The following is a 14,288-nucleotide window of genomic DNA, read 5'->3' on the forward strand; positions in this document are numbered from 1 at the left end:
CTCCTTGCAAAACTGGATGTATGCTCACCCTACGGAGATCTGAGATCTACCAACATATATGATAAAAGCTAAACACTCACTCATCTCTGATAGTGATTTCAGACTGAATTCTAAGGGGCAAATTGGACTATTTGACACATCATTCACACTTGATTCCCAGGAAGAAGTATCAGAGTGTCAATCAATCTTCCATGGGACAGGAGTGAAAAGACATTCCCTAAGCTGCTTTTACTCTGAGACTTAACTCCACAATGGCCAGGGGCACTGAGAGGCTTTACAGCTGGACCAGCAGGAATCATGGGCGTGGCTCTGAGATACTACTGTTCAGGAAGGAACATCCAAATCGGAGCCCTCAAACACCCAGCTTGCCTTTGCTCCTGAACTAAGTTATTTAATTTTAGGGATTTATGAAAGTAGAGGGCTGGTCTAATCCCATCCAAGGACAAATGATCTCCAACAGAAAGACCCAGAGATAGGTCAGACTAGACTAGGCAAAGGCCTCCTAGGGAGACAGAGGCTCTAAGTTCAAAGTACCCCTCGGATTTAGTGATGGTCTGCCCCGCCGTTCCGTGCACTCCAGGGACTGCTCCCCATGTGTAGGGAACTGGGATCTGCCAAGTATTTGTTGTGATTTTTACCTTTTTTGGCTAATCCTCACCCAAGGATGTTTTTTCTATTGATTTTTTAGGGAGTAGGAGGGAGGAACAGGAGTGGGGTAGAAATATCCATTGGTTGCCTCCATGCACCCTGACCAGGGCCAGGAGATTTGAACCTGCAACCCAGCTACGTGCCCGTGACTAGGAATCGAACCTGTGATCCTTAGTGCACAAGCCGACACTCTAACCACAGAGCAAAACGAGCCTGGGTTATTTGTTTTAAATATTTATCCCATTTCATTCTTAGGCAGTGACTAAGTCCATTACCTTAAAAATATAATTCATATCTTAATTCAAATATTAGCTTCCATTTGGCTTTATGAGAAACACCTAAATATTTTTCTGCCAGTAGTGACAGGTGTCTTATTCCCAGTGCTTTGATGTCAACATCAAAACTCCTTACAACTTCTCTTAATTTTCTCTTGCTGGGCTCGGGCTCCTTCCTTCCCTCAATCCTGGCTGCACTTTCTCAGTCGGTACCACTGGGCGTGGTTTGGTGGTGGGTGGAGTCCTGCCATGGATCTTTCATAACCACCTAAAACTGCAGAGGTAGACACCACTTGGAGATACAGATGCAAGATTACAGTATCAGAGACAGGTTTTGAAGTTCTTTAAGAAAGCAGTGTCTACTAATCTTTTTTTCACTGTCTCCTAACTTGCACCCCAACTGCTCACTCATGTGTTAGTCCCTGACAGAGTGGACTCAAATGGTCAGAATGCCCAAGTTTGTGTAACCCCAGGAGCCTTACCTACATGCCTTTTCTGCTTTAGCCTTACTCCGACCAAGATGTGAAGGGAATATGTTTAGTTGGGACTTAGAGCAAAACCAGGTGTACAGAGCAACGCCTCTCCAACTTCAGTGCACAGCAGAATCATGGGATTAAAAATACAGGCGCCTACGCAGAGATTCTGAGTGGGTAAAATCTGGAACAAGGCTTAGGCATCTGCACATCCCCAATTCCACCCCCTATATTCTGATGTAGGCGGTCTTCCCCCGCCAGTTTAGAAAATCACATAAAACAGTGACAAAGCATTTACCACGCACACACCACCGTCGCACCGCACTGCCCCACCTCCACACGCACATTTGGATGGTAGCCCCTGGTCAGCAAACTTGTACACGTCTGACCACATGTGAACGAATACTGCCACCAGTCACCCACTCAGATGTTCTTCTCAGAGACTCCACCTGCCGTCCATCGTAATGCATACTAAGCAAAGACAACAGCTCTGAACTCACGGCGAGTTTAAGGTATACAATTACTTTATTTCCTTGGCCTGACAGCATAAACATTACACAAGAACCTGCAGCTGACAGAATCAACACCCAGATTCCCCCACACAGGAAGAACCCTTTTTGTGAGCAGAGATGAGCTGAAATGTCATGTCTGAGTGCTCCCCACCCCCACCCAGAATAACCCCTAAAGTGAAAATAATCAGAATCAACAGAACCCCCACGAATTACTAAAAGTCACCCTCTCCAGCTTTTCTAACTAGCAGCTGCAGTAAAGGAAAACCCCAGGAGGGCAGCAGCTGGCCATCACTTAGCATTTCCGTGCCTGTGAGACAGAAGGGACAGCAGGAGGGAGGACAGCCGTTGAGTCTGTGATGGGAAATGGCTGAGGCTCATTAAAGTCCAAGGTAGGGGTGGGACTAAGGGTGCCAGAGAGCGAGCAGGTTGGGCAGAGATGTTCAATACTTCATCAGTTCCAGTTAATGCTATCAAAACTACCTTCATTGTCACGTCCTTTTTCCTAAAGTGAGCGCCATCTAAATTTCTGTCTGACATCTATCCCCGTCACTGGGGTGGTGCTTGATGTCTGTGAGATTATGATTGGGGGGGAGGGGAGAGACGTGGCGAGGAGAAGGAGGAGATGGAGGAGGAGGAGGTGTACAGGTAGGAGAGATGGGGCACAATGTTTGAATTACAATGTGTCTCTTTTGGTCCCAGGAATGGTCCACTACCAGTAGTCCTAAAACATTCCCCTCCCCTCCCCGCAGCTAAATTGTGCAAATGTCAGAGAGAATCTCTGCCTGAAGAGAAGGGAGAGCCGGAAGTGGATGCTAGTCCACAATCATCTCTGGCCCCCACTTGCCCACCTCCTGTCTCTTCTAAAAAAAACAAACAAAACAAAACAAAACGAAAGAACACAAAAATTAATTCGCAGCAATGCTATGAAATTCTATCCTCTCCATTCCTCGAGCAAAGCTAATCCAACGGCTCTGTCCTGACATGCTTTCTCCCTGGGCCGAGGAAGCAGCAAAAAATACCAGTTGAGCAGGTGAAAATATGATGACGGCGTGTACGGTGCAGTGTTTCCAGGTGTCTTCACCTTCTGTCTCCTCCATGGCGGGAGCTAACGATCTCTTCCCCACGTCCCACACACTTCCCTCCCCCTCCCCCGAGTCCAGGTGCTCCCATCTGCTGGGCTGCCACCACTCACTTCCCATACACACTCTCATCACTGTAGGCCACGTACAGAAAGTAGTCTTCCTCATGGTTGTCCTAGGGGAAGAGATGAGGACAAGTCAGGAAACATCATCCCATTCATTATCTCCACGACTAGAACATAATCCTTATCTTTAAAAGCTCATTCTATCTAGCGAGGAAAACACAGATACAACAAAACATGCACATTGAGATATACACTGATAGGGAATCTATGCCACGGGATAACAATTAGATTAGAATATTCGAAGTTTATTTAACTCACTAAAGGGGCACAGGAGGCAACATCTTGTGTGAAATCCTTTCAGGAATAAGTTACACTCTTAGGTGATATAGCAAGACAAAGTCCTACACTATAATTTTCTCATATTGGATTCTGACAGTTTACCAAGGAAACCAAATAAAATCACAAACATTGGTCTGGCCAGCATGGCTCAGTGGTTGAGCATCGACCTATGAACCAGGAGGTTGTGGTTCGATTCCCGGTCGGGGTACATGCCCAGGTTGGGGGTTCAATCCCCACTGTGGGGTTTGCAGAAGGCAGCCGATCAATGATTCTCTCCTATCACTGATGTTTCTCTCTCTCTCTCTCTCCCTCTCCCTTCCTCTCTGAAATCAATAAAAATATGTATTTTTAAAAAATCACATACATTATTCTCTCCAGCTGAGTTTACCTGTTAAAACAATTTAAAGATTTTGGTCTTAATTATAAATTTCAGTTTATTTGAAACTTTCACAATCAAAAGCCATTTCCTACTGTTTCAATAACGAGAATCCCATGTTAAAATGCTCTAGGCAAGGCTGGTCGGCGTGGCTCTGTAGTTGGGTGGCAACCTATGAACCGGGAGGTCATAGTGCAATTCACGGTCAGGGCACACGCTCAATGATTCTCTCTCGTCATTGATGTTTCTGTCTGTCTCTCTCTCTCTGAAATCAATAAAAACATATTAAAAAAATAATAATACTCCAGGCAAGGCAAGACAGGAACAAGAATTAAAAGGGATTGCATTTAGTAGCTGCTCTGTTCCTGAAAGACAGTGCTGTCTAATCTCACAGAGCCTCACAGTGCCTGCGTGAGTAAGAGGATCCTGATAGACAACACCTCCTGTTCCACTTCCCAGGTGTGTTATCAAAATGCACTAGAACAAAAGCCGGAGAACACCAGACCTGTCCGTACTGTTGTCACCAGGACCATTACCTCATACAGCTGGCCCATGGTAGCGCTGGTGGGAGGGATAGTGTTGTTGACAAAGAAGAATAAGGCGTCCTCAGGTCTCAGGTGGATCCTCTTCCGGATTAAGAAGTAGAACTGGCCAACTGGATGAAGGAAGAAGGTTTTATAAAAGAAAGGCAAGAGGAGAGAACACAAGGGACTAGGAGAATCCTGCTACACCTGCTCCCTTTAAAGTACCACCTTTACATACCATCTGAACAGAGCCCATTACTGTCCCATAGCGATAGAAATAAAGTGAAACTCAGACTTGTACTCCCTTGTACTTGTAATAGGCCACTGAGCAGTTTATTCCTCAGAAAATAGGAGCTTACCTTCATTTACGCAAATTTAGACCCGATGCTAGCATATCCACGCTAAGCCTGAGGACAGCTTTGAGGGAACACTATATATCCAGACTGCAACAGCCCCAGCATTGTCTAAGTCTGATTTGAAGCACACTTCCTTCCTAACACAAATTAGTCATAGGAAGTGGTCTTCTCGACTCCAGTAACCTTAGCACCACCACTCATCCCAATGCTGGGACAATGGAGTTCAACGCTTTCCCTTTTACGGAGCCCACTGAAGAAATTCTAGGAGGCTGATATTTAAATCTAAGACCTCTAGAGCAAACATATTTAAAAATCTTTCTAGTGTCTCCTGAATGCAGTGATAATTCCACTAAGGATCAAGGTGAAGAATGAATATATCCTCCACAATTCCAAATGTTAACCAAAGTATCTGTAAAACGTTAACCAAAAAAAATGTTGTTTGGGGAGACAAGGAAATCATTTGAGAATCTCTAAAATGTGATTCTTGCACGAAACTAATCTGGTTTTCCTCTTGGAATAAAGTGACATCATAGTAACAAAGATAATGTTAAGTGCTTTAAATAACAGACATCTGATCTCTTTCTATGGTTTATACTTTTCTGTGCCTGCATCAAACAAGGCACTACGATGCGAAATGCTTAAGGGGCTGGTGATGGGCAATAATTATGTCACCATTTTGAATAACCTAACTTTCTGAAGAACCCTACTTCCTTCAACCTACGTCCTCAGTCTCACAATCTTCATGCACGCAGGAAGGACTAGGAACGCTTTGCTATGGGAGGAAGGGTCAGAGAAGAAGAGCATTACCAGTGAGGTCAGAGGGCACCAGGTACTTCCTCTTGTCCAGATCAGGCACCCTGGCCTTAGGAGCCTTCTCGACGATCACCTGGCAGGAGTCAAAGAATGGAATGAAAACTACGGAAACCAACCTAGTATTTTTCCTTCCACGTCCTACCGTTTCCCCATTGGAAGTGAGTTTGACTACTCCCAGGAACATTTTTGCATTTCTTATTCTCCCTTACAAATATATGGGGAAATGGGCTTTCTTAGAAAGGTTGTAGTTTTATTACGGCAATAACAAGAGGATGGACAGGGCATGTGATGAAAAGTAAAAAGAATCTTGATTTTAAGTAATTACAAGTTACCGGTCAGGTATACTATAGGATAAATGCCTTCTGGTCTTTAATTAGAGCATTAAGGTTCCCTAGGTCTTCTCAATGGTCCAGAGTACCTGTTAGTTTTCTTTCTTATAAATGCCATTTATTAAAGTTATAGATGATGTGGTTTAAATTTTATACTTTGTCAAGTTTTTTGAGAATGACCACAAAAAAAAGTTCAAGACACTATTTTATTAAGCAAAAGAATTAAGTAGTAAAATAGTTCTTACAGTGTGATATTCTGTGCTATCTCAGTACAATAACCCATTTATAAATATTATGTTAAAATTTCAAGGGATTTTTCAATGTCTATAAATATTCCTATATTTGAAAATTTAGAAAAACCATAGATTTCCATAGGAGGAGTAAAAATTAAAGATTTGCCCTGGCCAGTGTGGCTCAGTTGGTTGGGCATCATCCTGTGCGCCAAAAGGTTGCTAGTTCCATTCCTGATTAGAACATATGCCCAGGTTGCGGGCTCGTGCAGAAGGCAGCCATTCGATTGATCGATATTTCATTCACTCTGACATGATGTTTCGCTCTCTCTCCCTCTCCCTTCCTCTCTCTCTCAAACAATTAACTTAAAAAAATATTTTTAAAAAATTAAAAACTTTTTACTCATGTAAATTTATAAAATAGAAGACTTATAAATATTTAACATTTTAAATATTTAAATAATATATTTAAATTTAAATTACATACTACAAAAGTATATTTAGTATTTATAGATTTATAATCCATGCATATTATATATTTAAATTTTAAATATTTAAAATCTATTATAAAGCCATGAGATTTAGACTTTTAGTTTAGAAACTATCATTACCCTAGACAGAGGATTTGGAAAGTATAGGAAAATTACAGAAGCAGAAATAAACACTGGTCAAGTATCCCCAGTAGCTGTTTGATCTTCAACAGGTCACTTAACCTCTCTAAGCTTCAGCATTCCAATGAGTAAAGGGAAGATGATAACTTTCCAACATCTCCCTTACAAAGTTATGATCCTGGTACGGTGGACTTGAGTAACCGATAAAATTTTATGTGAAAATGCTTTGTGAATTATACAGAGGTATCTAAACACACGGACTGGCTTAGAGGAAAGTGTCTAAAGCTTTTAAATTTAAGGAGACCGATTAAAATAGTGAAAAACTGCCCTGGCCAGTGTGGCTCACTGGTTGTGCATCAAAAGGTTGCCAGTTCAAGTCCCCCACATGCCCAGGTTGGGGGTTCCATCTCCAGAAGGGGGCCTGCAGGAGGCAGCTGATTGATGGTTCTCTCTAATGTTTCTCTCTTTCCCCCTTCCTCTCTCTCTAAAATAAAAAAAACAAATAACAGTAGTGAAAAACTTATTTTATGTATACGGAGAAAAATAATCCTATACCATGAAGACCAAAGGAGCATAACACTTAAAAATAAAATCTGTAGTAGCCCAGTCGATGTGGCTTGGTGGTTGAGTGTCGACCTATGAATCAGAAGGTCACAGGTTTTGGGCTCGATCCAAACAGTGTGTGTGTGTGTGGGGGGGGGGGGGGGGGGTGGGGGGGGGGGTGCGTGCAGGAGGCAGCCAATCGATGATTCTCTCTCATCATTGATGTTTTTATCTCTTTCTTGCTCTCTGAAATCATTTTTTTTTTTTTTAAATAAAAGAAGGAAACCACAACAAGGAAGCAGAAAAAAAGCCAACTGCAAAGAAGACATCCGCTAGGGGGAGTAGGTGGGAGGGCTTGGAGAGGAAAAGGAAGGAGAGGAGCAAAGCGCTGCTTTACCAGAAAATGTTTAGGTTTCCAAGAATCCCAACTCTGCTACTCTCTTACAGTGAGCTCTGGGCCAGAGGCTTTGCTCATGTTTTTCTCTTCTGTGAAATGTCATGTGGCTAGTACTCCTTGGGGCTGTTCATGTATTTAAAAAATAGACAGTGGGAAAAAAAAAATAGACAACCTGTGCCTAACAGTTTCCTGCAATGTCACAGGTTTTCAACACACAGTAGCTATGAAGGTCATCTTAAGAACCCATGAAACCCTTCTCCCTTGAGGCACAATCACTCCTATTCAGGTGTGGCCGCTCTGGAGACTGCTGGGGCTCAGCTTGAGTTATGTGAGCGTCAGGGTACGTGGCTGCTTTACCACCACCCATCAACGGTGGGGCTGAAAGGGGGTTTGGAAATAATCTACTCTAACCCTCTATTTGGTAAGCAGAACACTTTAACAAGATTCAGGGTTCTATCCCAAAGTGGGATCAAACCTCAGAACTCAGCAAAGCTCTTCTTCCTGCGTCACAGCTAGAAAGAAGGTCACAGGCTGAGGACCTAAGGAGCAGCTGGGAGGCTTATTACCGGTTAAAACTTAACTGGAGGGACGATGAAGTCTGAGTGATGGTCCAAATAGTTTACAAATTATACCATTTTGTGAAAATTTAATACCAAACTCAGCAGAAGGGAATAGGGAGAATTAGCTGAAACATTCCAGGTGAATGCATGGAAATGGAACTGGGATGGATCTCAATGTTAAGGAAACATAGGAAATTTAGCTAGATTTAGGAACAGGTACATTTCAGAGTTGGGACATACACAGAGCTACTAAGAACAGAGCTCCATACCACCCTGGACTCTTGATGGAAGCAATAGTTTATTCTCTACATCCAATACCTGTGAGGTACACAGTGCACACACTTAATTCTGATAGAATTGTATTAGACACGGAGGAGCATTATACATTATAGCAGGAAGCACCCAAAGCAGGTCTGCAACAGACCAGCTGTGTGAAGCCTTTATAAAGTTACTTCATTTATCTGTGCGCTTCAGTCTTCCTCTATAGAATGGGGATTATAATGGTGGGCGGATGATTAAGATAGAGTGAATGACTACAGGCAGAAAATGCTCAGGTTCGCGGCCAACTATCAATACAGTTAACTGTCACTTCTAGATGTTATTATAGGAGAGTGGAGTATCACCCGATTTGGGAGAAACTTTAGAAGCGGTCACCCAAGAGCCAGAGACCAGCAAAGCAATAAGCGAAGGATCCTTTTTGGTGTGCAATTTCCAGAGAATGGTACAGCCCTCACGTCTCCTCTTCCTTAGAGGAAAAGGACTGTCCTTAGAGGAAAAGGATTGTTCCCGTTTCTACCAGATTGCCCTGGTGGCTGTGAGATCATGACATTTAGATAAGGATCGGTGAGGAGGCCTGAGCATACCTGCTGGGTCAAGAAAGCAACATCAGATCATCGAAATTCCTTTACCTGTAAGTTATGTGCAACATGGATCTTAATGTCCCTGCCTGAAGATAGAGATTACAATCTAAAGTTTCTGCTCCTTCATCCCCAAAATATAACGGTTGTTGCTCCCTCTAACACCCGTAACAGTCTTCTGCTCTCCAGTCCGGCTGTGTAGCCCACAGGAGAGAATAACCCGGCAAGTGACGGGGGCGGGGGAGGGAGGGGGGGTGGTGATGGGAAAAACGCCCGGATGCAGAAACATACCCTTGCTGTTCCTCCTCAATTACATTAACCAGGGTCCCCAAAACCCAGAGAAAAACGCCCGGGCCTTCCTGACTGTGTCTAATGACAAGCTGATCAGAATAAGCAGCGGAGGAAGCTGCCTGCCCCCACAGCCCGGGAGCCAAGAACGAGGCAGCCCGGCTGCTGCGCAGAGAACGTGACCTTGTTTCCCGGGCCAGGCCGGTCTTGGGGCACTTTCCCCCCCAACCCCCCACCCCCCGCAACCCTAACAGAATGAAAAAAGAAAAAAAAAAGGCCACTGGCTTCCGAACCTTTGCCTCCCAAACCCAATGCTATGAGGACCAAAAGTCAACTCGATTAAGGGAGAGCCAGCTAAGGCAGACATCTATGGGCGCAACAACCAGAGATTTCCCCCCAAATCAGTTTCCCTGCGGCCTTAAAGGAAGCAAACAGACGGGCCCGACCTAACCGTCCTCGCACAACAGGGCCACCTTCTGAGCGCCTGCCAACCCACACAGCCTCGGATACCGCTGAGTCATTCAAACGCAGACTCCGCGGGGGGATGCGGTCCGCTGCCAAGATGGGTGCGGGCCCCGGGAAAATGGGTTTTTAAAGATCCGCAGTCGGCGCACCCGTTCCGCTGGCTCTCCCGCAGTGACGGGCGAGCAGGGACGAGTAATTGCGGGGACCAGCGCTCCGCTGCGCCTTAGGGCAGCCATCACGACTCGCCCCCCTCCCCCCGTCCTCCTATGCCCCCCTCCCCCTCCCCCTCCTCCCTCCCCCGCAACTCACAGGGACCCTGTCCGGGTATTTCTTCCGGATCTTTTCTCCTTCCTTTTTCCGATACTCGAAGGGATGGTCCTCCTTATACTGGAACTTCATGATGAACCGCAGGGTTTCCAAGATCCCCGGGCGGGGGCCTGCCTCCAGGGCTGATGACTGCGTCGCTCGCGTCGGGCCTCCTTCCGCCAAATTTCAGGACGTCGCAGGATCGCCTCGGAAATGGCAGCTCCCGTCGCACCGCAGCTCTAGGCCGAGCTCTGGGAAGGGATCTCGGCTCCTCGCGTCTGCAGGTCCAGCCAGGCCGAGTGAAGAACCCGCGGCGGCTTTCCCCGAAAGCTGGGAACACAAAACAACACGGCGGCGCGTTGGGATTGTGACGTCACGGCGCCCCGCCCTTCGCCCCGCCCCCGGCGCCCCGGACCCCGCGGGATGGGGGGTGGGGGAGACAGACACGTGGTTGACTTCAGTGTCTTCTCTTCCTATCTAACCTTGTCCTGAATAGAATCCATTGCAAACAGAAACAGATTTTATACTTCTTATTCTATGGAGAGTGTGACATGCAAAAAGGTTTTAAAAACAAAAAAATATGTTCTAAAGATGTCTTCTTCCCTCTTCCTCGCTGCGTCTTGGTTGGGTCCAAAAACGAACACACTGGGGGGAAAAACCAGCCTTTTCCAGCTGGTTGGGATCTGGAATCTGGGGAACCGGGGAGGGGGTTCTGGGGTGCCTTTGGCCGGTGCAGACGTGCCCTGCGCTTGCATGTAGCCCTTTGCCGCTTCAGTTGCACCCGCCGGGCACCTTGGGAGCTGGGCTGGCTTCCTTAGCCCGTGACCCCTCCTTCACCGCTTGGCGTCATTTTGTTTGTGTTCCTGCTGCCGCTTGCGCCTGGAGCAGGAACATAAACAAATCGTGACTCAGGAATTCGAAGAGCCCTATTAGGTGAAGGGCATGAAGTGCAACCGAGGTCCCCAGAGGGGTGTCAGCCATGACTCCAAGGGCTGCATGCATGCTCAAATATAGAAATGATTCACTTTGTCCTGTTAGCTCAGAAGATGGGGAGAGAAAATATCAAGATTGAAGTGATTAACTCAGTGGCTCTTCTCAAACTTTTTTTTTTCTTATACAAACATTTACCTGAAGGATAGATAGGACTACTGCTTAAGTGTCCCCAAGGTGAATAGAAAGTGCCACCAGAAAGGGTGGCGGGCCCTCCCGTACCTCACCAAGAATCAAAGGGACTAGGCAGGGGTGGGCAAACTTTTTGACTCGAGGGCCACAACGGGTTCTTAAACTGGACCGGAGGCCGGAACAAAAGCATGGATGGAGTGTTTGTGTGAACTAATATAATTTCAAAGTAAACATCATTACATAAAAGGGTACGGTCTTTTTTTTTTTTTTTTTTAGTTTTATTCATTTCAAACGGGCCAGATCCGGCCCGGGGGCTGTAGTTTGCCCACGGCTGGACTAGGGCTTTTCCAGCCTCTGTTGATGGCAGGGACCTATTGAGGGAGGGCAGCAGAAAGTATAAGAAGTGTGAGGAAGGGCTGCTTACCCAGAACAAGCTCAGGACGTTCTGAAAACTGTATGAGACAACGCAGCCAGTATGGCTCAGTTGTTGAGCTTGGACCTATGAACCAGGTCAGGGTTCCATTCCTGGTGAGGGCAAATGCCTGGGTTGTGGGCTCAATCCCCAGTAGGGGGCGTGCAGGAGGCAGCCGATCAATGATTCTCTCTCATAGTTGATGTTTCTCTCTCCCTTTCCCTTCCTCTCTGAAATCAATAAAAATATATATATTTTTAAAAACTGTATGAGACAAAGGGCAGCCCCTGTCACCTACATTGTATCAAGTCTCAGTGTCTCTGATTTAAAAAAATAAAGCCACAAAGTAAAAAAAAAACTAAGCTGTACTGTTGAAACAGGAAAGTGAATTGTATAGCCCTACTTCTTGATGTTAATTGTTTTTCACCCTGGCATCTTTCAATCATTTTTATGGGTGAAAATCCACCCCAGAGATGGGAGGAATGTTAAAGAATCTGTGAACATGTTTTAAAACCACCACTATTATTCAAATCCATTCTTTTTTTTTTATATATATATTTTATTGATTTTTCACAGAGAGGAAGGGAGAGAGATAGAGAGAGTTAGAAACATCAATGAGAGAGAAACATCGATCAGCTGCCTCTTGCACATCCCTCACCAGGGATGTGCCCGCAACCCAGGTACATGCCCTTGACCGGAATCGAACCCGGGACCTCTCAGTCCGCAGGCTGACGCTCTATCCACTGAGCCAAACCGGTTTCGGCACAAATCCATTCTTAATTAGTCTTTAAGTTTTGTCTTTATCATTTCTAGGAGAGAGAGAGAGAGAGAGAGAGAGAGAGAGAGAGAGAGAGAGAGAGAGAACCCACTAAAGCCAGAATAAATATAATAAAACCATATTGTTACAGAGCAGTAAGAAGCTAGAAAAATTTCAGGACAAGCAGAATAGGGAAGCTAAGATAGGTAAACAGCAGTTTGCAGCCACCTGATAGTAAATATTGTCTTCCCTAAACCAAGGATACTTAAGAGTAAATAGTAAATGGTTTGTACTTCACCTCCCCAACCACAGGGTAAATAGCATAAATCACTCTACTCACAAAGACAGATAACAGAACCCCAGTTATTGCCATTTGCCAACCACACCCAAGGACAGACAAATTAAGAGAATAAATCTCATTTTGGTACATCAGCATAAAGATGCTGAATATTCTATTGATTCTCCCCTAAGACCTCCCCTAAACACCCAGCCATTAAAACCCTTGAAAATGAAGGTCCCAGTTCTCTCTCCCTCTAGAGAGTATGCCTGTGCCATTCCCTCCCCGCTCTCCTTCCCCCATAGGCACATATCTCCTCAACTTCAGAGACCTCAGGAGACTTGCAACCATGGAAGCAATAGGCAGTGGCAGGTTGGTCGCCCAAGGCTAACTTCTTGAACCTGTCTCCAAGTGAGCCTTTTTCCTGACTTCCCAGTGGGCCTAGGCCTCCTGTTACTTCTATGCCCTGCCTAGTTTCACTGTCCTAAGTGTTTCTGCTATCCTCAATAAATTCTTGCTTGCTTTTCTACACTTTGTCTCTTGATTGAAATCTCTCCTTCAAGAAGGCAAGAATCAAGGTCTCATCAACTCGCCTGTAACACTATTTCAACGTGTCATTTCTTTTCTTAATATCATTCCATGGTTATGGATTCTCTGTTGACCTTGGGGAAAAATTCAATAGAAACATTACAATAAAGTTGAGGAAATTTCCTAGGAAGTAAAATAGTAAGACAGATGGAAAGAGGGAAAAGGGATGCAAATTAGAGTTTCAACATTCAAATACTAGGAGTCTCAGAGAGAATTCAGAAAATGGGGAAGGGAAGTTAGAGTTTAATTATAACAGCTAGTTTTGCCTTAAAAATCCTAAGGGAATCTTGTGACAAGCTAAATTATCATTTAAAGTATAAGGGTAGTACATGACACTCCTTAAACATGGAAACCAAAATTTCATTGCTTGTGTATCTGTTTTCAGGAAGCACCTGCGAAATGGGTAAGTAAACCAAGAAAGGAAAAGACATGGGATACAGGAAACAGGATTTGACACACGAGAGCGATGAGGATAATCACCAAGGTAGTAAAAGTGGTTAATAGTTACTAATGTTTTAAAATACAAGCTATATGTATAGTATGTGTCTATTAACCCCCATAGTCCTCACATAATAATGTAATATACTCATCTTATCCCAATTTTACAGCAAGAAATTGAAATATAGAACTATTAAGTAACTACACCATAACTGATTGGACAAGGAGTAAGGGAAAGAACCAAAGTATTAATCCACAAAGCCTGCTTCCCATTGCACTCATATAATCAAAATTGTGATATATACTAGTAACTATATTTAGAAGACAGGAGGGCACAAGAAATGTTCAGAGTGTTATGGTGGTGTGGGGGTCCATAACAAGCCACCCCAATGTGCTTCAGTGGAATACAGATTACTTTGAGATTTTAGATTAGACTCCAGAGAAACTTCTACTCCTCTTCCCCTTGACTATCTGGAGGAATTTGAATTAGAGACCTTGCCCATAAGAGATTATCAGAGATAACTGTTTTTGACCTGTCAATGTATAGGCCAAGGCAAACTACTAATATTGAATGTCTGCTCTTCTTATCATCCTGCAATGACTTTGGAAGCCCCCAGTGCACCTTACCTCACCTCCAGCTCAGATTGC

The 14,288-nt window shown here is 44.6% G+C and overlaps 1 protein-coding gene across 1 annotated transcript; it reads right to left on the reverse strand.

The window, feature by feature from the left end:
- Nucleotides 1-1,897: 1,897 nt before the first annotated feature.
- On the reverse strand, nucleotides 1,898-10,407 carry GABARAPL1 (GABA type A receptor associated protein like 1). The gene is made up of 4 exons (XM_036298464.1): nucleotides 10,050-10,407; nucleotides 5,455-5,533; nucleotides 4,304-4,422; nucleotides 1,898-3,162 (listed from the first exon to the last, which is right to left on the reverse strand). The coding sequence occupies exons 1-4, from the start codon at nucleotides 10,137-10,139 to the stop codon at nucleotides 3,097-3,099; spliced, it is 354 nt and encodes a 117-aa protein (XP_036154357.1). The 5' UTR covers nucleotides 10,140-10,407; the 3' UTR covers nucleotides 1,898-3,096.
- Between the last annotated feature and the right edge of the window lie 3,881 nt (nucleotides 10,408-14,288).

The sequence above is a fragment of the Myotis myotis genome, unplaced genomic scaffold (genome assembly GCF_014108235.1).
Source record: "Myotis myotis isolate mMyoMyo1 unplaced genomic scaffold, mMyoMyo1.p scaffold_m19_p_3, whole genome shotgun sequence".
Classification (NCBI taxonomy): domain Eukaryota; kingdom Metazoa; phylum Chordata; class Mammalia; order Chiroptera; family Vespertilionidae; genus Myotis; species Myotis myotis.